Consider the following 23,483-nt stretch of genomic DNA (forward strand, 5'->3'; position numbering starts at 1 on the left):
TCAAAATGCTCAAAATGCTATCTGTGCCTGATTTGCCACCTGATTGCATGGCCAAAACAGCGTTAGGCCAGGCAAAAGACAGATGTTTTATATGTAACTGACCACCCTGTGTTGATTCCCACTGTCAAATTGCTGGCCCAACGGCATTTAAGTCTTGAAAAACTGCAGCTACTTATTAAAAATGCTCAAAATGCTATCTGTGCCCACTTTGCCACCTGATTAAAACAGCGTTGGGCCAGGCAAAAGATAGATGTTTTATAAGTAACTGACCACCCTGTGTTGATTCCCACTGTCAAATTGCTGGCCCAACAACATTTAAGCCTTGGAAAAACTGCAGCTACTTATTCAAAATGATAAAATATGGTGATTTTGCCCACTTTGACCCCTGATTTCAGGACCATAACCTTGTTGGGACAGGCAAAATACTAATGCATTTTGTATAAGGGACCCCCTGTAGTGTTAATTTGATGTGAAATCAGTGATCCAAATTGATTTAATCCTTTAAATATAAGCTTTTATGAATAAGAAACTGGAGCACGAATTAGAAACGAATAAGAAGCTGGCCGAATAAAAAGCTAACTTCAGCCTCGTCTTTTCAAGAGGAAGTACAAGTGTACAACGTTTTCCAACAATCCGGATTGGCTGTATAAGTCAGAACCGTCCTTTGCCATGTATTTGCATGTGGTTGGACAAACACTCCCGGAAATGGCAGAAAGAAAACGCTGATTCGTTGTTCATATCCAGTTGGTGCTGACGTTGTTCTGTATGATTAGCTGTACTTGTTTCAATGCATGTTGAATAGGAAATAGTTACTCTTTATGTAAGGCGACACCGCAAAGGTGCAGAAGCCAATTTTGTGGATCGTATATGCGTTGAAGGCTGTCGAGTCATACGTATTTTCTTTTTTGGGTACCATATACATTAAAGAGCTATGAGGATCGGCCCTTTATCATTAAGCAGCATAGGCTTTCTGGTCGTGTATGTGCTAGCAATGGTAACTGCAGGGTAAGGCACGAAGTAATACAGAAACTACTGTCCTACTAAATGTCGGCTGCATGAAATGAAAGATAATCATGTTATTTTTTTTTTATTCATTTCTAAGCATAATAGAATCTGTCAACCATTTATGAAGCTTCTACTATATAATATCCCATGCTTACTTACTGGCCCAAATGTCAAAGGCCTTTCTCTGTAAATGTACATGTTTTTCATTATCAACTGCAGTGTACAATCTTCGTATTCTGTATGTATGATGCAATTTTCTATTTTTATTTTGTATGCTTTATAAGTTAACATGCACAAAATATTTAAAATGTAAGAATATTACATTATATTTTTGTTTCATAAACATAGTTATTGTTCAGAAAGGTTGTTAGACTGTGCATCCTACCTTAAGAAGAGCTTTAAGCATCTTTATAACAGCTTGGTTAACAATTTTAGTTGTTTTTAGTTGTGCTAACACAAGACATTCAACACATTTATATTTTTTAAGCAAAAATGACCATATAGTAATTTATTTTTCCTGTTATGTCACAAGCTAGATATTGCTCCAATAGCAAAATATTGTGAATTGATCTTACATTTACTGTAGTTGATCACAAGAAAATGAAATTGTTCTGTCGCACTGAATGTAGGGAGTTGCCCTTATTTTCACATCTTTCCAAGATTTCTCTAGTAAATTATATAAGGGGTGCAATCAAAAAACTTAACTATACATGTACATAAATGTACATTTATGGTAGTTGATCAGGTGGAGCTGTCTTTCATACATATGGTAGTTCTTGTACAGTGCACATATTGTACTTACCTAATTTTCTATGGCACAATAATAGACTTTATCAGTTCAGTGACCATATATATTTTGGGACTAGAATACATACTGTATATTTGTGTATGAGAACTCAGAGTTAAGGTATTCTCTAACCTTGCGTAAAGTGTGTGCACATATATCTATACATACATACATACACACTCAGCGTTAATTTCTTTTTTGCTTCTTTAAATTTTGAACCTTTTTTTTTTTTTTTTTTTAAAGCACTTTATACATTAGTAAGTATATCATTTTTCATATTAATTTTTTTGTTCCTTGAGGGAAATGATAGACGATAATTTGTTTTAAGTATAATAAACTTTTGAATACATTTTTGTAGCTAGTTTTATTTTGCTCCTCACATCTTTGTACTCATAATTATATATTGTGTTGTTTTTGTTCCTTATTTTAGGCGTGATTTCTATAAAATTCTAGGTGTATCACGTGGAGTTTCAGTGAAAGAAATTAAAAAGGCCTATCGTAAATTAGCTTTGCAGTTGCATCCAGATCGAAATCCAGATGATCCTCAAGCACAAGAAAAATTTCAAGATTTAGGTGCTGCATATGAGGTCAGTATGCAATAAATAGAAAACATTTTTTGCTTGCAATCTGCACAATGTTAGTAGTTAAGAAAATGTTAAGATATAATTTTTTATTTTTTTTGGAAGGGGGTGGATTTCTTATTAGGCATTCCTGAAGCTTACATTAATAGATATTTAAATGGGTGTTGTGGAAAGTCGTACAGTTTCAACCATGTTTTTTATTAGTATTTAATTAAAATTAATAGCTTTTAAGCCTTAGTGGAAATTCTTTAAGTGATGATAGATTATTAAAATATATAATGGGTTTCCAGTTCTCTGTATGTATTTAGTCAAATTGTCTGTTACTTCATTTGGTTCTAAGTGCTCACTCCTAAACAATACCAGTTTGTTGTAAAAAAAACCAAAACAACAAAACAATAGCTTCAATTTCTTATTACAAGTAATATGATATTGAATTTGTTTGAAATTCAGTTTGTAACCAAATCACTGTTTCAAGTTTTGCTACTTTGTGAATTGTAATAGCTGTTGTTGTATCGCTTATGATGATCATCATCATTTATTTATATAGCGCCAACATATTCTGTAGCGCTTTACAATTGGGGACAAATACAGTAAGAAACAAACTGGGTCAAACAGGCAAAGAGGTGAGAAGGCCATGCTCGCAAACTTACAATCAGTGGGACAATGGGCAATTGATACATGAGGTAAAGGCTACATTTTTCATTTCAGTTCAGCCAGACTGCAAAGGTAAAAGTGATTCGTAAGTTAAGTGATCCCGTCACACAACCGTGTTGGACAGGGGGTAGTTGTCTTGTGTGAAATTGTGTAACGGGTGGTAATAGGGTGATGTAGTGAGGTTAAGAGGGTGGTTGAGGAATATTATATGCTTGTCTGAAGAGGTGGATTTTTCAGAGAACGCTTGGAAATTTGTAGACCAGAGGAGAGTCTTATTGTGCGAGGGAGTGAATTCCATAGAGTGGGTGCAGCCCAAAAATAGTCCTGTAACCGGGAATGAGAGGATGTAATGAGTGTGGATAAGAGACAAAGATCTTGTGCAGAATGGAGTTGCTGAGTTGGGAGATATTTTTAGACAAGAGAGGAGATGCATGTCGCTGTAGCTTTGCTGATGGCCTTGTAGGTTAGTAAAAATATTTTATGTTGGATTCGGTAGAAAACAGGCAACCAGTGTAGAGACATACAGAGTGATTCAGCAGAGGAATATCGATTTGTATGGAAAATCAATCTTGCTGCTGCGTGCAAAACAGATTGTAGGGGTTTTAGTCTGTTGTGGGGAAGATCAGTAAGGAGGGAATTGCAACAGTAAATGCGGGAGATAATAAGTGCACTAATTAAGGTGTTTGCAGTGCCTTACGTGAGATATGTGCGAATTCCAGAAATGTTTTTTAGATGTATGTAACATGATTTAGATATAGAGTCAATGTGGGGAACAAAGGATAGTTTGGAGTCAAAGATCACACCTAGGCAGCAAGCTTGAGAGGTGGGGTTTAAGGTCATGTTATCAACAGAGATAGAAATGTCAGGTATACTCTTGTGGTGGGTGGTAATATTATTAAATCTGTTTTACAAAGCTTGAGCTTGAGTTGGCGAGAGGACATCCAAGATGAAATGGCAGAAAGACAGTCAGTTACACAGCACAAAACAGATGTGGAGAGATCAGGAGACGATAGATAAATTTGGGTATCATTCGCATAGAAATGATACTGAAATCCAAAGTAGCTTATTAGATTTCCAAGAGAAGCGGTATAGATAGAGAACAGCAGAGGACCTAGCACTGAGCCTTGCGGTACTCCAACTGTTAAAGGAAGTGGAGCAGAGGTGGCCCCAGAGAAATTAACAGTGAAATAGCGATTTGAAATGTAGGATGAAAACCAGGATAGGACAGTGTCTTGGAGACCTAGGGATTGCAGTGTTTGTATGAGAAGAGAGTGGTCAAAGGTGTCAAATGCAGCAGAGAGATCCAGGAGAATTAGAAGAGTAATGGCGTTCAGTTTTAGCAGTGATCAGATCATTGGCAACCTTAGTCAACGCAGTCTCTGTGGAGTGTTGAGAACGAAAGCCAGACTGAAGAGGATCCAACAGGTTGTTTGTGGAAAGGAAGCTTGTTAGGCGAGTGTAGGCAAGTCTCTCTAGAAGCTTGGAGGAGCACGGGCGCTAAGAGATGGGACGGTAATTTGAGAGAGAGTTTGGGTCGGAATCTTGTTTTTTCAGAATAGGAGTAATCACTGCGTGCTTGTATAGTGATGGAAAGATGCCAGTAGAGAGCGAGAGATTACAGATTTTAGTTAGAGGTGAAATGAGCACAGGAGACAGGGATCTACTAATTTGCGAGGGAATAAGATCAAGAGGACAGATGAGAAGCGAGTAGAAATTTCCTCTTCATTTGTGGGGTCAAATGAAGAGAGGGTGTCAGAGGGTGGTGTGAAGGAATTGAGCTGATTGCTTGTCGAGGAAGAGGATACCATTTCTAGTCTGATCTTATCAATCTTGTCCTTTGAAGTAAGCAAGATCCTGGGCACTGTTAGTAGACGGAGAGTTTGGGTTGGGAGGATTGAGAAGAGATTTAAATGTTTTAAAAGGCGTCTGGGGTTAGAAGCCTGAGCATAGATGAGAGATTGGAAGTATGTTAGTTTTGCAGTGTCCAGAGCATTTCGATAGGAGCGGTAGTTAGAAGTATATGTGAAGAAGTCATTAGAGCTACAAGATTTACGCCAGTGACGTTCTGCTTTATGGGAAAGTTTGTGAAGATTTCGTGTTGCTGTAGTGTGCCATGGTTGACATTGAAGTCGACGTGTAGTCTGAAGAGTCACTGGAGCAACTTGATCAAGGGCTGTTGCTAAGGTTTGGTGAAAATGAGGTACAGGGGAGGAGAATGTAGAGATAGGGTAGAGAAGGTGTTGGAGAGAGGTGGAAAATTGTTGAAGATTAATAGAATTAACATTTCTGCGGGTATGAGGAGGATTGGCAGAGTTAGACAGTAGAGAGGTTAGAGCAGTGGGGGTGAGCATGTAGCTGATAAGTTGATGATCCGAGAGGGGGAAGGGTGTGTTAAAGAAATTAGAAACTGAGCATAGTCTAGAGAAAACAAGATCAAGGCAACGGCAGCAGGGGATGACAGGTGCCACTGCCCAAAGAGCATCGCCTCTGACTTCCCGCAGTTGACCTTTGCCCCTGAAGCTCAGCCGAAGTTCTCGCAGGTCTGGACCAGTGCTGTCACCGAACGCCGGTCAGCGCAGAAGACAGTGACATTGTCCATGTAGAGCGAACACTTGGCCTCTAGTCGGTCTGGACCCGGTGTGATGATGACTCTTATCTCTGGATTCCAACTGATATTGCGAAGAGCTCTATGCAACAAACAAAAAGAAGAGGTGAAAGAGGGCAACCTTGTCTGACCCCAGACATTACGGAAAAGGGGTCAGTCTTCCAGCCGTTCACCAACACCGAGCTGTAAATGTCAAGGTACATCAGGTTAATATAAGAACAAAACATATCACCCAATCCAAACCGGCACAAAACCCTTCGCATAAAATCATGAGAAACACGATCAAAGGCTTCTGATCAAGACTGACCAGGGCCACGCGTGCATGGCGATCTTTGATGTAATGGACCGGGTCCCTTAGCGGCGCAAGGCTGTCTGCAATCCTGCAACCAGGAATGGCAGAAGTCTGATCCGGATGAACAATCTGCCCAATGACAACCTTTAGCCTGTTGGCTAGTACCTTGGCAAGGATCTTGTAGTCCACATTCAGGAGAGAGATGGGTCACCAATTTTTAAGGTCACATCTTTCCCCCTTGCGCTTATACATATCAATCCCTCTCTCAGAGTAGGAGGCATTCTGCCCTCCACGACCATCTCCTCGTACAGCTCTAGCAGGTCCGGGCCAATGAGGTTCCACAGCACTACATAGAGGTAAAAAGAGAAAAATTAGCCCTTAGTTGGGAGAAAAAAGTCAGCACATAAAGTACATCTGTTACTATCCTGTAACAGATTCTGGATACTATATTACTAATCTTGATTAGCGCTGGCTTACCTGAGGTGCGGAGTCTAACGATCTCCCCGGTGTTCACCAAGAACCGCCGCAAGGCGGGATGGGCTTCACTGCCAGGAGTCGCGGTCCCCAAGTTCGCCCCAAGATGTAGTACAGCGGAGTGAAGCGGAGGTAGCGGAGTCAACAAGCCGGTTTGGTACACAGGAATGGAGTCAGGCAGAATCAGAAGGCAATTCGGAGTCAACAAGCCAGGTTCGGTACACGGGTCACAAGAATAGGAGAATGGTCAGCAAGCCGGGTCGGTACACAGGGGTAGGAGAACCAGAGAAGTCAAACAGGCAGAGATCAGCACACAGGTAGACACTGGAAACTGGAAGACACTGCAATCCACGAAGAACAGGAGCCAGGAACAGGTAAGTGTTGCTCTGACACTCAGCGAGTGCCAGAGTGAGGTTTTTATGCTGAAGGGGATTGAAAATCCCTGCCTCTGAGATGTGGTCATGTGACCGCCTCCATGTTCGGTCACGTGGTCCTGGATGGGGAAGTGCGGCTTCCGGACGGAGCGGCGGGGATAAGGTAAGTCCGTTACACATCCTTGTCGGGTGGGACTTGCCCGTTTCCCCATGTTGAGATGGGAACAGACCTCTCTCTTCCAGCTGATCGAATAAGCAAATGTCAGGCAGCTGCAGGAATTTGTCCACATCCAACTCCTCCTCCATTTCAGAATCCTGAGCTGCCAGCAACTCCTCTACCATTTCTTCCAGGGCCTCCTCCTGTGGAAGGGGGTCCTCTCTGCGCTCGACCACTGGCTTCTTGGAAGTTTTGGAGTCGGCAGTTGGGCTGTCAAGCTCTTTCCTCTTCCTCCTCAATTTGCTCTCCTTTCCTGCAGCAGACACGAGTGGGGAAAATCTTCCAGGGAGAGGGAGGGAGATGCAGTAATGTTGGAGGGGGGTTAGTGCTACAGCAGGGGAGAGAGGGGGGAGGGTTGCGGCAGGGAGAGGGGTGAGGTTGGGAAGGGGAGGGTGGTGGAGTTGTGGCAGCAGGGAGGGAGATACTGTCTCAACGGGAGTAGGGGAGGAAGGAGTGGGGACAGAGGTTGGAAGGGGGGTGGGAAGATAAGGGGTGCAAGGTTCCTTACCCACTCCTGGCTGCGGTAGGGACTTCTGCTGCTTCCTTTGGGCTGCAGGGCAGGAGCAAGTTGCCTTTCCCGGCAGCTGCAGCGTAGGTTTTGGCCCGCTGGGGGCAGTTCCTGTAGATGTGGCTGGCCAGGCTGTAGAGGTTGCAAGATGTGTTCCTTGGGCAATCCTTGGTCTCATGCCCTGCCACTCTGCAGTTCCTGCAGGCTGAAAGTTTGCAGCTTCTCGACATGTGGTCAGCTTCCCCGCAGTTCCTTGGCTGATCAGCGTAGTGGAGAAGGCCACCCATGCTGACAGGCGCTGGACACCGTCCGTTGTAATGTTCCTCAGCCTGATAATGATGGACCACTTGCCTGTCCAGAAACCGTTCACGTCCAGGATCTTGGAGGAGTCCTTGACCACGGAGCAGAAGTGGTTCAGGAAGGTAGCAATATCCTTGCCAGGGGTGTGAGGAAACCTCATGGAGACCGTCGCTCTTCTTTCCTCTCTCTAGTTGGAGTAGTTCCCCACAAATCGAGAAAATGAAGATTCCGGTCTTGCTGACTTCACTACCTCCCAGTATCTCTTGCAGATGGCTATGGTGGTGAAAGTGATGTAGAAGATCCCCTTCAGGTAGTTCTGCATGCTGAGGGTTTCGGCCTTTGAGAATCCATGATCGAGGATCATTTTCTTGCCAAATGTCTCAGCCGTCATGTCTGGAATTCTTCTGTGCACTTCCTTCAGCTTCAGGACAACGGTCTGCCTCATCCAGGGTTCGAGTCCTCTGGGAGGTATCCTGGCTGGGCTTCCCTTGTCCAGAAGCAGCTGGGGCGGTGGAGAAAGAGGTTCCAGCCTCAGGGAGAGGCTTTGGTGCAGGGGTCTTTTCTCCCTTCTTCCTAGGGACAGGAGCAGGGGTGGAGGCAGGAGCTGCAGCAGCTGAAGCCATCTTCCTGGCTTTTTTCCCCGGGGCAGACGGGCTTGAAAAGCTGGTCTGGAGGGTGATCTTCGTCAAGGGGGTGCAGAGCTATGCAGATTTCTTTCCGATGGGCAGAGAAGAGCAGGGTCTTCCGCTGAGAAGAGTGGTTCTTCTGTTGGTGTTGATACCGAAGTCTTCGCAAGCAGGGAAGTGCAAGGCAGGATCTCCAGAAGAGAAGACCTCTTCAGCGGGGGTTGATCCCGAAGTTTTCTTCCTCTGCAGAGCTAAATATGACACTTAACTTTAGCATACTTAACATTCAGCAGACTGCTTTATAACTTTGAGCTTGTCTGTTTGTTTAAATATTAAGAAGCTTTTGTGATTATCGAAGTAAGTGTACAGATTCTTTCTTTTTAATTGTAGCTGAGACCGTATAATTAGCATTGTTTCCTCAGAAAGAAAACACAAGTTAAAAGTAATATAAAACCTTATGGAAAACTTATTGGGTCTACAGCTGTCTGCAAAAAAGGTGTTATGACCTATAGCAGCCAATCAGACTTTGGTCACTAAGCTGGTCTGAAAAATTTAGTTATCCGTATACCAGTTGTTTATTGATGGTTAATGGTATTATCCAAAATAGGTCTTATTTGGACATAGTTACAAGGTTTTGTGACTTATACACTTGTGTGTGCATCCTTTTAAGCCCATAACATTTATTTCTTTATTTGTAATACATGCTGAACACCATACTATAGTTGCCCCATTCAAAAATTCTCTGTCTACACACAAAACTGTTTGTTTGCTTTTTCCCTCTATTTTAATCCTCTACTTGACCGACCATGAGTTTGAACCATTGTTGTGGGAGCTTAAAGTATGAGTATATACCTCTCATTGGCAAACTGTAAACAAATTTGATTCACACTTAACATCATGTGGAAACAATGTAATTTATAGACAAAGACGAAAAGTAGTAAGTCAAATCAATACACATACCTTGGTCTATAAATATTACAATAATTCAGACATTACCAGAAAAATTCCCTCTTCCCTTTGAGCAAATACCTGTAACTGGCACTCTCATGCCCCTGGGACTTCTGAACAGAGTTTTAGTGGACAGGACTTTGGCAAGAGAATGTCAGGGGCTATGAAACAGCACACACATGATCCAGGCAGGGAGGAAAAGGGGTAAGAACTGGGTCGAATGTACAATTGATGTGTGAGACTGGTAGAGAATGTTAGGCCTGGCAGCAAGTTTTAGTAACCATGTCCAAGCAAATGGCTTACCAGGCGGCAAATTGTAAAAGATCCCAGTAGGCAGAGTTCAAGTCAAGCTCAAGACAGTAAGTATGCAGAAAATAAGTTGAGCAAATACTCCAGCGCTAGATAACTACATCTATAGCAGGCAAAGGCTTTATAAAATAAGGCTCAGGGAACATGTGATTACACAAGAAATTAAACACCTAAAGAACTAAGCAACAGCTGTTAAGAGAAGTCATGTGACTGCAGTTTGAAGGTAGTCACCTGGCTGGTTAAAAGCGCACCTGGAGACCTAGTAGGAAATATGTGGAACAAAGGAGGAAGGTGGCAGGACGGACCCGCACTTGGAGCCATGTATAACGGTGTACTCTGGAGGGGAAAAAAACATGGAAAGTATCAACATAGATGTAAAGAGTGAAAATAAGTTAAGCTTTTGTAGAGGTACACACTCAGGGCAAGTTTTATAAGTGATTTAGTCTGATTGTTTTCATAATGTTATATAATGCAAAGAAAAATTATAGTTGTGAAGAAATATTACATTAGTCATAGTTTATGGAATCTGTTAGCTAATTTATGGATCTGACATTTGTCCGTGATTTCAATAAACAAACTTCTACTAGGGTATATTTAATCCACTAGGCGAGGATCCAAATGCCTGCATGTAATAACCTGTGCCAGATGACATTGGGCATTTCCTGGGACATCAGAGTGAAGTAAAACAACTAATGGCTTGTGCAGATCTCTCAAAAATCATGTCACTTCCTCTGTTCTGGTATTTTTTTCAATTTCTAATGACTCTCCATTGCTCCTTCTCAACTGCTGTATACTGTAACAATCAGTACTAGTCAGCTTGGATGCCCCTTAATGTTTCACAAATATCGCAGCCAGGGTATGCATACTGAGGATTGGGAATTGTTTAGTGCTCTTCACTTACTTTATTTTTATTGACTGTGTCAGAACTCAAACACTTACAATTTGTGTACTTGAATGAACATGAAAGGGTAATTCCATTCAAAGATAAACATTTAGCTTTGGTTGGGATTCGAACAACTGAAAATATATGCATTCATTCATTCATTATTTATTTTTTTACCTGCATTTGCCTCCCACCAGATCAGCATGGGTGCCTAATACATGTGACTGTTTCATTCTGCTGTGTTATCTCTTCTCACTGCTTCTTGGAAATTCACAGAATAGTCATTGGCAACCTCTCAACCTGTTTGAAGTGGTTTGTGCAATAAGTGGAGACAGCGGCCTGGACCATGAAAGATAACTCGCCAATTTATGCACCCTTTTGGGTCTTACATTTTCCTGTGCTGATTTTACCTTCACTCGCCCCTTCTTTTAACCCTAAGACTGCGGCTTAGATCTGGCTTTGAATCTTCAGAAATGCACAGTGTACCCCTCCCTTGCATGAGCAATTGATTTGTTTACACAAAGTTGCTATTTGTCATCCTTTTTCTCTGTTCCTCTTAATGCTCTCAAGTTTATCTCTCAAGAGGTAAACCCTTACACTTAGTTAAATATTTATTGTCTTTTATATTTGATTTTCTTTAAAAATTACAAATGAAAGTGTGTATATGTATATATGTATGTGTATGTGTATGTGTATATATATATATATATATATATATATATATATATATATATATATATATATATATATATATATATAAATATATACAGTGAAGAACCTTCAAATCCTTGTCTGTGAGTTACTACATTCAAGCCTGTTGGGCACCAAATTTCTGTAATGAAAGTAAGGGTTTCTTTTATGTACATGTAAATACAGTGACATTTATAATTATGTTTAGGTGCTGTCTGATGAGGAAAAAAGAAAACAATATGATGCTTATGGTGAAGAAGGACTTAAAGATGGTCATCAGAGTTCTCATGGTGATATATTCTCACAGTAAGCAGCTATAACAAACTATGTTTTTATATCTTGCAGTCATTTACATTTTTCTTTTCAATATACGTGTTTCCCAAATCACTCAGACACGGTATTAGAGGAATAATAGAGAGATGATTTATTCTGCAGAACAGGATTAAATACAGCACGGCCCCTTAACAATAGCAGGTCCAACAAGTGAGGAAATCGGTTAAAATAAATCCAGTGAGATAGGTTCCACAGCACATCTCTGGCAGAGCATCACCTCTTGGCCAAAGTCTGTCACAAACATGTCCAACTCCCAGGGTCACCTCATAATCCCACCTTTGAACTGTCTGTCCAGTGGAGTTGCAAAAGGTCTCAATTGGTGGGCTTATCGCACTATCCAGCCCCCCCTACCTACCCTACCTACCTATCTTCACTCAGGTGACCCCTGCTGAGTCAGGCTCCTGGCTGGCTATAGAGCTTAGTGGACAATAGGGAGCAAACAGAACTAGCAATGAGAGCTTAATTCACTTAACTCCTTAGTGTCCCCTGTGGAGGTGGAAATTAAGCCCTGAAGCACTTTTCCAAGGAGATGTTATTGTTCCATCACTGATACTTCCTGATAACAACATGTCTAAAAAGTGCAGGTTAGGTATGGATTAGATTAAGGGGTTGTAACACTGGTTCCATACACCATGCCCGTTGCTTTACAAAGGGGGTAGACTGTTATAGAAGATAAATGATAGTACATGAGAACTCATGCTAAGTTTAAAAAATATCACTGGAATCACACAACATTCCCTATAACATGAACAATTTAATCTGCGATCCGTATAATAACGCTTAATACTAATTCATGTCCTCAGAATACCACATTTTCCCCTTTTGTAATTGTTGAAAGCAGGGATAAGCTAATAGTAAGTGTAACAATTTGTTTCTATATGTATATGACATGATAAAAGTATTTTGATGGTCCCATAGACCCATGGAATTTCTGCAGCCTAGTTTATGTAATAGAGGTTTTGCCCTCCTTCGTCTTTCTTTATTGTCCAATAACAATTCCCTGCCTTAAACTTATGATATACATTGTGTCAACCCCATACTTTGGGGTCACAAATACAAGTCCTATGTCATGCGGCATTCACCCCCTTATCATTCTAAGCCTAAAATATACATGTAGGTGAGTCTCCATATTCCGGTGATGCGGTTGTATGAAGTCCTGTCTGTGTCAAGTCCCCACTGCCACATCACAAATCCAACATCACTGAATTTGAATTGAGTATCTTTTAAACAAATTGTTCTAAGTAACAGTATCTTTTTTTGTTTTTGCATGTTAATAAACTTATACCTTGGAGATCAATGATAAAGATTATCTTGTGGGGCTATAAAATTAAGTTTGGAGCGCAGAGATTAGTTACCCAAATATACCACAGAAGAGCATTATTCTTGTTTTCTCTAGGCTCAAGTAAATCAATTTTATACATTATCCGGTATTTTCACCAGTTAAATAAACCTCTGTTTTCATCTTAGTTTCTTTGGGGATTTTGGATTCATGTTTGGAGGCAATCCACGTCAACAGGACAGAAATGTTCCTCGTGGCAGTGACATAATTATTGATCTGGAAGTCACGTTAGAAGAAGTCTACTCTGGAAATTTTGTAGAGGTACTGTTTACTTTTTTTATTGTATTTCCAGCACCTCTTTGGTCTTTAAAATTTTAATTGAACAAAACATGCATAATAATGTTAGTTAGCAGCCAGCCATAGAAATTAGGGTAAAGTAGCAGTTCAATATGTATTAACAATGAAAATAAAGATAACACATCATTTACTCCTTGAACTGTAAAGAACCCTTTTTTTTGCAACTAGACATTAAAACTCTTATTCCAATCATGGAGGGTTGTCTATTATGCTTAATAAGTGGACGGAAAACCTGTGGACATTTATTAATTTAATTGCTTTTCTCTGGACCCTCTCAAGTACCAGAATTTTCTGTAAATTGGCACCCAAAATTGTACTATATATTCAAAATGAGGCCTCATTTGTCATATATATTTGTCTCTATTGAATATATGCACCTTTTTAGGGCAAGCACATTTTCTGCAGGCTCTACAATCCACAGATGAGCTTTGCATGTTATGATCTAGAAATGTATGGGGTTTTTTTTTTCATGGAGTGCATAATATTAGTTCCCAAGTATGTTTCCCATCCAGTTTTACCATCTGGTTTTGCAAACTGCTACACATTGAATGGGACTGAAGACCGCAAACCACATACCAATGCACTTTAATAAATCTACCCTTAAGTGTATACATTTTTTAATGTAATTTATATGCTAAACATTTGCTTGTGTGGTAAAGTGAACAAGGGTCCCATTATTAAGCCAAAGTCTGTTTTTTGGCAAAAATATTTGTCTTTTATCCAGTCTGGGGGACACTGCTACCATGGGTTGTAGAGGGGAGCACGTGAGTTGGCACCTAGCTAGTTAACTTTAGGAACTACTGACAGACCCCTCCCCTCTACAATCCCCCTGTCACCTCCCAGTTTCTGTTCGGTGCCCAAGGAGTTGGGCTGCTATTTTTTATGCTAGTAATTTTATTTTATTTTAATTTTTTTTTTTTTATGTAACTTAATTTTTTAATTTTTTTCAGGACTTTTATTTTGAAGCAGACTTGGGAGTTTGTTCTACCATAGAGAACACACTCCTAGAACTGCAGCACGGACACTGCTCTGTCACATGAGCCGAGGGCACTCACTGGCAGAGTTTTATGCTGTCCGAATCAGAGTAACAAGCGGTCTCTACGGACCGCTGTCACTCTCACAGCCTCTCTGATAACCGGCGCTGCCACTGCAGGCATAGAGCGCCGGCTATCGGATCATCAGCCGGACGCCATCTTTTTTACAACAGAGCTCGGGCAGATTACAAACAGAAGAGGGGGCAGACCAAGATCCCCCCTCAGAAATAGGAGTGGGAGATCAGGGTCCCACCGCTGCAGGAGACCTCGAATTTTTAGAGGTCTCCATTACTCTGCTGGATATAGATTCTTATTCTTATTTAAAAAAAAAAAAAAGAGAGGCGACATCAAATCGGAAGAGGAGGAGCTAGAACTACATAGAGCTCCCCTGCTCTTTAAAACAATTGGCACATTCCGGTCTTCTGGCGCCAAAGAAAGCCCGGGAAGAGAGACATCTCGGTGGGAGCAGGCACCAGGACACTGCTGTTGGACTTCTCTCCTGTATTTGGCCTTTTTGGCTAAGTATCTCTATTTTTATTAAGCGTTTCTAAAACTGTATTGTTTGCTGAAAAAGTGGGCTAGTAGGGGTAATATTATTGTACTTTTTACTTGCCAAAATCACATTGTTTATTTAAAGGTACAAGTGCAACTTTTATTGTAGATTAGTTGATTACTTGTTCTTTTCTCTCTCTCTCTCAAGTCTGGTGTGTTTGGTGATTCTTTCCTTTGTAAAATGTCAGATAAATGAAAAGGTCCTATGGCAAAATATTTTACCTGTTCTAGATGTAAGGTTAAATTACCCTGTGCGCAGAAGGACCCATTGGCGCTTTGCTCTGACTGCGAAGGTGGACCCCCCTCTGCGTAGACCCAGCAGACTCTAGCCCCTCTGTCAGAGGAACCGGCCTGGGTAGCTTCTCTGACGCAGTCAGTTTCCTCTTTAGCCCAGCTTCTCACTAAATCTACTCCGTTACTGACAAGCTCGGCAGCTTTTCCTTCGGTGTTGGATAATACCGTTACGACTTTGGGGGGCTTTGCTTCAGCTGCTTCTACTGGAACGGCTATAGCAGGCCCTTTTGCTTTGATAACGGATCAGGCCCCTGTCTCGGCAGAACCAGCATGGTCCTCATCATTAATAAAGAGTTTAGACAGGCTAAACCAGTTACTTGAATCCCCAGATTGGGGCCCTACTAAAAGAAAGCGGTTTAGATCCTCTACTGTCCCCCTCGGATTCGGAGGGTTTTTCTGAATAAGGAGAAACAAATTTTGATCCTGACCAGATTCAGGTATCTGATCAGGAAGAAACCGCCAGATATCAGGGCATTGATGATTTGTATTAGCGGTGAGGCAGGCCTTGGACCTCCCCAGAGGCAGAGAGAATCCTAGTCCTATAGACAGAAGTCTCTTTAAGAAAGCCGGAAGAAAGGTTATTCGTTTTCCTCCCTCCCCTGGAATTGAGAGATATTGCTGAGGGAGCTTGGGAACAACCTGATAAAAAGTTTTCTATTCCTAAAAGATTCTCCTCCTTATATCCATTACAGGAAGAGAATCTGGCTCTCTTGGAAGGAATCCCTAAGGTGGATACTCCTGTAGCCCGTTTAGCCTGCCACACTACCCTGCTGGTCCCGGACACTGCAACTCTGCAGGACCCCACTGACAGCAGAATTGAATCTCAACTGAAGTCTATATTTGTAGCAGCGGGTTCTTGCTTTAGACCCACATTTGCTTCTACTTGGGTCGCTAGAGCCATGGAAGCATGGGCAGAGCAGCTGGATGAGGCCTTGCAGAATTCAAAATTTCTTCCCCTGGCTTTACAATTGAAAGAGGCATCTGGCTATCTTTATGAGGCAGCTCAGAACACAGCGTTTGTGTCTTCCTTCTGCAATTTCAGCAAGAAGAACCCTATGGCTGAAATCCTGGAAGGCGGATTCGGAATCTAAGAAATCCCTAGAAACCATTCCTTTTTAGGCATTAGGTTTGTTCGGGCCGGAATTAGACAGTATAATTTCTCAGGCAACGGGTGGCAAAATCACTTTTTTGCCAGTGAACGTAGGCAGAGCCAGCCCCCCGTGTTTCAGCTCCTTTAGGCAGTCCTTTCGGGGAATCCTTTCCTAGGGGCCAGTCATCCAGGGGCAGACAACCAAATTCTAGAGGCTTCTCAGTCAGAGGTAGGTCTTCTTTCTCAGCTAAACATCAGGCCTCCATGGTTCAGGAGAAGCCTGCATTCTGACTTTCATTCTACCCGCCAGGAGGTGGCGAGAGTGGGGGGGCGCCTGTCTCTTTTTCTAGAACAGTGGACAGCATCCTCTCATGATCCTTGGATTCGGGGCATTATAACGAGGTGGTATATGATAGATCTCTTGGGTCCTGTACCACATTGTTTCTTTGTAACCCTGCTACCCCGAGATCCACAAAGAAGACAGACGATACAGAGTTGTCGCCTCTCTTCTTTCAGCAAGAGTTATTTGCAGGGTCCCAGAAATCCAGAAAGGGAAAGGTTTTTATTTTTCTTGTCAAGAAGCCGGACGGTGCCTTTTGACCCATCTTGAATCTAAAGAACCTAAATGTGCACTTAAAATTGGACAAATTTCGGATGGAGTCCCTGAGGTCAGAAATAAACGGCTTGGAAAGGAATCAGGTTGTGGCTTCCATGGACATAAAGGGAAACATACCTCCACGTTCCTATCTGGAGCTGTCATCAGTCTCTCCTGAGATTCACTGAGAGCCTCTCACTATCGGTTTCAGGCTCTTCTCTTTGGCCTCTCCACGGCACCTAGGGTTTTCACAAAGATGTCGGTAATGGCAGCTTGTCTTCACTCAAGGGGAGTTCAGGTCGTGCCTTACTTAGACGATCTTCTCATAAAATTCACCTCAGAGGTTTGCTTGCAACAGCACTTGTCCCTCACCATAAATTTCCATGAGAGCCATGGGTGGTTAATAAACTTAAAGAAATACCAGGTGGTTCCGCACCAATGCATAATCTTCCTGGGACTCATCATGGACACCAAACAACAGAAGGTGTTTCTGCCAGAAGAAAATCAGGTCGGTTCAGAGGATAACATCTCAAGTCTTGTCCTCTTCCAGTCCTTCAATTTACTTGTGCATGCGTCTCTTAGGGAAGATGGTGGCCTCCTTCGAGATGATACCCTTCGGTCGTGCTCATTCCTGGTGCTTTGAGTGGGCCTCTTGACAAAATGGTCGGAATCCCACCTACATTTGGATTGCCAGAGGATCTCCCTGTCTCCGGATGCGAGAAATTTGCTTCAGTGGTGGTTGATTCCGGATCACATGTCGGTGGGCAGGTCTTTTACTCCATGGTCATGGATCATAGTCACCACAGACGCCAGCCTTCATCTCCGGCTCCAAGGTCTTTGGTCAGTCCAGGAGTCCTCCCTATCCATTAACAATTTGGAGTTGAAGGCCATCCTTTTGGCTCTTCGGGGGACCCAAACCGTTCTTCAGGGTCATCCAGTCAGAATTCAGTCCGACAATGCCACGACTGTGGCATACGTCAACAGGCAACGAGGAAAGAGAAATTGCACCTGCAATGCGGGTGTCAGCTCAGATATTTGCTTGGGCGGAACAATATGTTTCGGCAATCTCGGCAGTGTTCATTCCAGGAATAAAGAACTGGGAGGCCGATTATCTCAGTCGCAATGCGGATGGAGTGGTCCCTCCATCCGGAAGTCTTTCAGTCTCTAGTTCAGAGGTGGGGTCTGCTGGCCGGATATAGATCTCATGGCCTCCAGACACAACAGAAAGGTTCCCAGGTTTTGTGCAAGGACAAGAGACCCCTTGGCACTAACTTCAGGTTGGGATATCTGTTTCCCCCGAATTCCCATGATTCCTCAGACGAGTGAAGCAGGGAGGTCTGCCAGTAATTCTGATAGCACCTGCATGGCCGCTTCGAGTGTGGTACGTGGACATAATCTCTATGGCGGTAAGGCGAGAACATCGTCTACCGTCACAAGACAATCTTCTCCTTCAAGGTCCATTTTGTCACCAGCAGTTACCTCGGCTGAATTTAATGGCATGGTTGTTGAAGCCAGGCTCTGAAGGGCTAGGGGTTTCTCCCCCAGTGTATCATCATCATTTATTTATATAGCGCCACTGATTCCGCAGCGCTGTACAGAGAACTCATTCACATCAGTCCCTGCCCCATTGGAGCTTACAGTCTAAGTTCCCTAACATGACACACAGACAGAGTGAGACTAGGGTCAATTTTGATAGCAGCCAATTAACCTACTAGTATGTTTTCGGAGTGTGGGAGGAAACCGAAGCACCCGGAGTAAACCCACGCAATCACAGGGAGAACATACAAACTCGACACAGATAAGGTCATGGTTGGGAATTGAACTCATGACGCCAGCGCTGTGAGGCAGAAGTGCTAACCACTTAGCCACTCATAGTGAACACTCTACTGCAAGCTCGTAAGCCTGTTTCGCGTTCGCATCGATCATCGCATTTGGCAAGCCTATATCAGATGGTGTGAAAATAATAGGTCTTGTCATACGTCCTCCTTTCGTCTTCCTCGATTATTGGCTTTTTTTCAGGATGGTCTGGAAGCAGATCTCCGTTTAGGTTCAAGTATCAGCACTTTCAGTTTTCTTTCACATGAAGTTAGCGGATTTGCCAGACATCAAGACTTTTCTTCAGGGAGTCTTACATATCCAGCCTCCCTACGTTCCGCCTACAGCACCATGGGATCTTAACCTGGTACTTGAGATGCTTACAGGGCCCCCTTTTGAACCATTACTTGCGGCAGATTTTAGGTCTCTGACCTGGAAAGTCGTTTTTCTTTTAGCTATTGCATCTGCACGCAGAGTTTCAGAATTGGGAGCTCTGTCTTGTCGAGAACCATATTTGGTTTTCCATGAGGACAGAGCGGTATTAAGAACTCTCCCTTCCTTTGTTCCGAAGGTTGTTTCAGCCTTCCATTTGAACCAAGAAATTGTGGTTCCGGTCTTTAGGACGGCTTTTCATTCTGATCAGCACTATATGGAGAAATTAGATGTGGTTAGGGCTCTCCGTATTTACATTAAGGGAACTTTTCGCCGTACCGATTCTCTTTGTCCTTTTTGATTCTCATAAAGGATGCTGGCCAGCCTCTAAACAGTCTATTGCAAGATGGATTTAGGGCACTATTAAACAGGCTTACATCAGGGCTATCTGTCCTGTGCCAGAGAGACTTACGGTCCATTCCACCAGGTTGGTAGGGGCATCTTGGGGCTTCTGCGGACCAGCTTTACAGAGCAGCCACCTGGTCCTCTGTCCACACCTTTACTAAATTCTATGGGGGGTATTCAATTGTTAGCGAGACCGCTAAAATACTCGCGCTCCAAAAATATTACCGTTAGTACGGTAATATTGCGTGTAAATACCGTTAATACGGTAATTTACTCGCTGGATTTCAGCTGCGAGCTGAAATTCAGCGAGATATTACCGTATTAACGGTAATATTTTTGGAGCGCGAGTATTTTAGCGGTCTCGCTAACAATTGAATACCCTCCTATGAGTTTAATGTTTTTTCGTACGTGGATGCAAATTTTGCCCGTAGGGCTCTACAAGCCGGGCTTTCAGAGCGGTCACACTCTTAGGGGGCTGCTTTAGAACGTCAACATGGTAGCAGTGTCCCCCAGACTGTATGAAATAGAAAAGAGGATTTCTCTTTCATCCATCTGGGGGACACTCCTTAACCATGGGGTTGAGGAGTCTGGCACCCAAAGAGTTAACTTTTTTCAGCTGACAGCATATCACCCCCGCCAATTCCCCACATACCTCAGTTTGAATTGGGTGCCCTTGGAAGAAGGTCGCACCTGAAGAGCTCCAAGAGAGACAGTGATAATAGGTTTTTTCCTTTTCTTTGGCAGTTTTTTTCTTTTGATGCGGCGAGAGGCTCCGTGCCCCCCCCCCCCCGCTGACAGAGAGGGTGAAACGCTTCTCACAGCGGGAAGCAGTCGGCAAGAGACTCTCCCCGCTGATGCAGGACGGACGCTGCCATTAGGCAGGAAGCGCCTTTACTGCTGAGGTTCCCCGGAAGCCAGCTGGAGTATACCAAGTTCCTCCTCCCATGGGATGGCAGTGAATTCTTGAGGATGGCGCGCTATTGATACCGCTAGCGGGGAACACATTCTAACAGGTTTTCCCCTAATATAACAGAAAGGGCAAAACGCTGTTAAAGTAAATCACACAGAAGGAGAGCCAGTGGAAGGGAAATGTGTTTAAGGAACACCGCTTCCCCGCCCCCCCTGCTGGGTGAGCGCGTAGAAGATCCCTTTTGGCGCCAAGCTTCAAAAGAAGGGCAGTTGCAGCAGTCATTTGAAGAGAAGTGCACTGTTGACACATATCTTCCCCGCTGAGTATCACTTTTATTTTCTTCTGTGTGTATGTGTGTGCATGTGTAGACATGTATATTATAAGACAATGATGTGTTGAGAGAACTGTTGTTTATGAGAAAACTATAAAGTTCTCCAAGCCTGTCTTATTTAAATCAGAAATATTTGTATTTTCTGATCATTTGGAGAAGTGTTTGTGAAGAAGTTTTTCTTATCTTGTAATGGCAGATAAAAGCAAAACAACACGTACCAAACATAATGTCTGTTCAAAATGTAATGTTAAATTAACAAGTGAACGGCTGGATCAGGGGGGGCTCTGTGCGGCCTGCACTGTGGCTCATGTGAAACAGCCTATAGACACCTCCACCATAACGGTAGATCCTCCTGAGTGGGTGGCTGCCTTAACACAGGGAGTTATTACCCTTGTAAATCTGTTATCTAAACCAGTTGAGATCCCATCTACATCGGTGGCTTCTCAGGGTATAACAGTAGGAATGACAGATGAGTCATTTTCCCCAGGGGTCGGTTTATTTCCCTCCCCAGCCCTCCCAGGGGTTTCCCAGATAGGAGAGGTGGGTTGGTCAGCGGTGGCTAAAGGTCTGGACGGGCTTACCCATCTACTGGAGAACCCCAGACACAAGCGTAGTGTTAAAAGACGTAGACAAACAGCTAAAGCGCTGTGGTCAGTGTCAGACTCTGAGAGTTCCTCAGAGGAGGAGGAGGGGGAATTGTTGAACGATTCAGATGTGTCCATTATAGAGTCAGAAGGAAACTCTAGGCACCAGGGTATGGAGGATCTGGTAAGAGCAGTTCGTCAGACCCTGGGGTTTGCTGAAGTAGAGGAGACGAAGTCCTGGGACCGCTCCCTCTTTAAGAAGGCTTCTAAGCAGGTGGTCAGGTTCCCTCCCTCAGCTGAGTTGAGGGATATTGTAGAGGCCTCTTGTAAATATCCAGATAAGAGGTTCTCTATGCCAAGGAAGTTTGTCGTACTGTATCCCCTTCAGGAGGAGGATATGACCCGTTGGGAACAGGTGGCAAATGTGGATGCACCTGTGGCGAGATTGGTTCGTCAGACTACACTACCTGTACCCGGGTCAGCGACCTTACAGGACGAGACTGACAAGAAACTAGAGTCCCTGCTAAAGTCGATCTTCTCGGCCGCCGGTACTAGCCTCAGGCCAGCATTGTCCTCTACCTGGGTAGCTAGGGCCATGGAAGTCTGGGCAGGGCAGTTAGAGTCTGCCTTGCAGGATTCAGATTTACTGCCTCTGGCCATGCAGCTAAGGGAGGCAGCAGGCTATGTATATGAAGCGGACCATAGCTTAGTCTATTTCAGCTACAGCTGTAGTAGCTAGAAGGGCGTTATGGTTAAGGGCTTGGAATGCGGATTCAGAGTCTAAACGATCATTAGAATCCATCCCGTATACGGGTGGGATGCTATTTGGTCCAGAATTAGACTCTTGGATTTTACAGGCTTCAGGGAGCAAGAAGTCGTCCTTGTCTGTAAATACTCCAAGACCTAGGGCTAGGCCTAGGTTTAGTTCTTTCAGACAGCCTCCTTACGGGGTTGGGTCTGGCAGAGGCCAGACTACCAATCCAGGGGCCGTGGAATCCAGGAGACAGTCCCATAGGGGAAGGTCATCCTTTGCCCCTGCAGAGCGGAGAGTTTCTTCCGCTAAGCTGCTGGATAGACCAGCAGCATGACTACCACCCACCTCTGGTTACAGAGGGTGGGGTGGGAGGACGGCTGCTTGGGTTTGCCCAGCAGCAGACAGGGTCATCGGTAGACGAGTAGGCCCAGAATATCGTGATAGAAATCATGGGACCAGCTCACCTCAGGTTTTGAAAAAAATTACCTCACTGGCTTCTGTCAAATCAGAAAGAGCTCAGGGCTGTCGATTTGCTTCGTTTAAACGAAGCTATACATGCTTAGAATTTCCAGTAAGGGAAAAGGTTTTAGTCACACCCATTCGGGGTGCTAAGGCCAGACGGGTTGGTCAGTCTATGACCGAACTTCTGGAGTCTGAAAAGGTCACAGAGAGTCCCTTGTCTAAGAATGACTTTCTTGAGACTAGTGAGGGACTTAGTATGCAGCAGAATGTTGTCTCCACAGAACAAGTTGAGGTACTAGATGGAGTGGACAAGAGGCTGTCAGTAGCCAGGTCTTTGAAGCTGCTGGGAAAGATGGTGACATCTTTCGCGACCTTACCCTGTGCAGGGTTCCACCCCAGAGGAGCATTCCTGTGTTCGAGGTACCAGTGGAGGAGGTAGGTCCTCAGCTGGTGGTTGCTGGACAAAAACCGAACAAGAGACAGGGAAGTCCCGGAGTTCTGCGCAAGAACAAGGGATCCAATGGTAGTGGACGTCCTAGCAAGGCCATGGGGCTGCAGGGTCCCGTGGAGAGTCAGTCCGGAGGATCGTCCAGTCTTTCTGGTACTGCCAGTAAGGCTGTGAAGAGGTCTGCTGACCCTGGGACAGTTCTTGCGTCAGAGGCTGAACCAGCTGTATTTAATGGCAGGGCCTTAGAATCCAGTCTGTGGAGAGCGAGAGGTTTCTCGGGGGGTGTAATAGGCACTCTCCTGAATGCCAGGAAGCCAGTTTCAGCCAGAATTTACCACCGTATTTGGCATATATATATATATATATATATAAAGTGGTGTAAGAAGAAGTCTTACAATTCTAAAACCTTTAGTCTGGCTAGATTTCTCGCCTTCTTACAGTGTGGTTTAGAGGCGGGGCTTAAACTTGGAACCTTAAAGGTTCAGGTATCTGCTTTGTCAGTGTATTTCCACAGGCGGCTGGCGGAGCTTCCGGATCTTGGATTTTAATCTGGTCCTTAGCATGTTGCAGGAGCCTCCCTTTGAACCTCTACTCTCAGCAGAGTGGTGGTTCTTG

At 43.7% G+C, this 23,483-nt stretch overlaps 1 protein-coding gene across 1 annotated transcript in view; it reads left to right on the forward strand.

Annotated features, from left to right (window-relative positions):
- The first annotated feature begins 760 nt into the window (after positions 1 to 760).
- Positions 761 to 23,483, forward strand: part of DNAJB11 (DnaJ heat shock protein family (Hsp40) member B11) — a 44,063-nt gene continuing 21,340 nt past the window's right edge. Inside the window, exons 1-7 of the mRNA XM_075181352.1 lie at positions 761 to 1,005; positions 2,223 to 2,379; positions 11,462 to 11,559; positions 13,054 to 13,227; positions 14,957 to 14,960; positions 15,795 to 16,117; positions 18,106 to 18,193. Of these exons, the coding sequence (XP_075037453.1) occupies positions 932 to 1,005; positions 2,223 to 2,379; positions 11,462 to 11,559; positions 13,054 to 13,227; positions 14,957 to 14,960; positions 15,795 to 16,117; positions 18,106 to 18,193 (918 nt within the window). The 5' untranslated portion in view covers positions 761 to 931. The remainder of the gene's footprint in view (positions 1,006 to 2,222; positions 2,380 to 11,461; positions 11,560 to 13,053; positions 13,228 to 14,956; positions 14,961 to 15,794; positions 16,118 to 18,105; positions 18,194 to 23,483) is intronic.

The sequence above is a fragment of the Mixophyes fleayi genome, chromosome 7 (assembly GCF_038048845.1).
Source record: "Mixophyes fleayi isolate aMixFle1 chromosome 7, aMixFle1.hap1, whole genome shotgun sequence".
NCBI lineage: Eukaryota > Metazoa > Chordata > Amphibia > Anura > Limnodynastidae > Mixophyes > Mixophyes fleayi.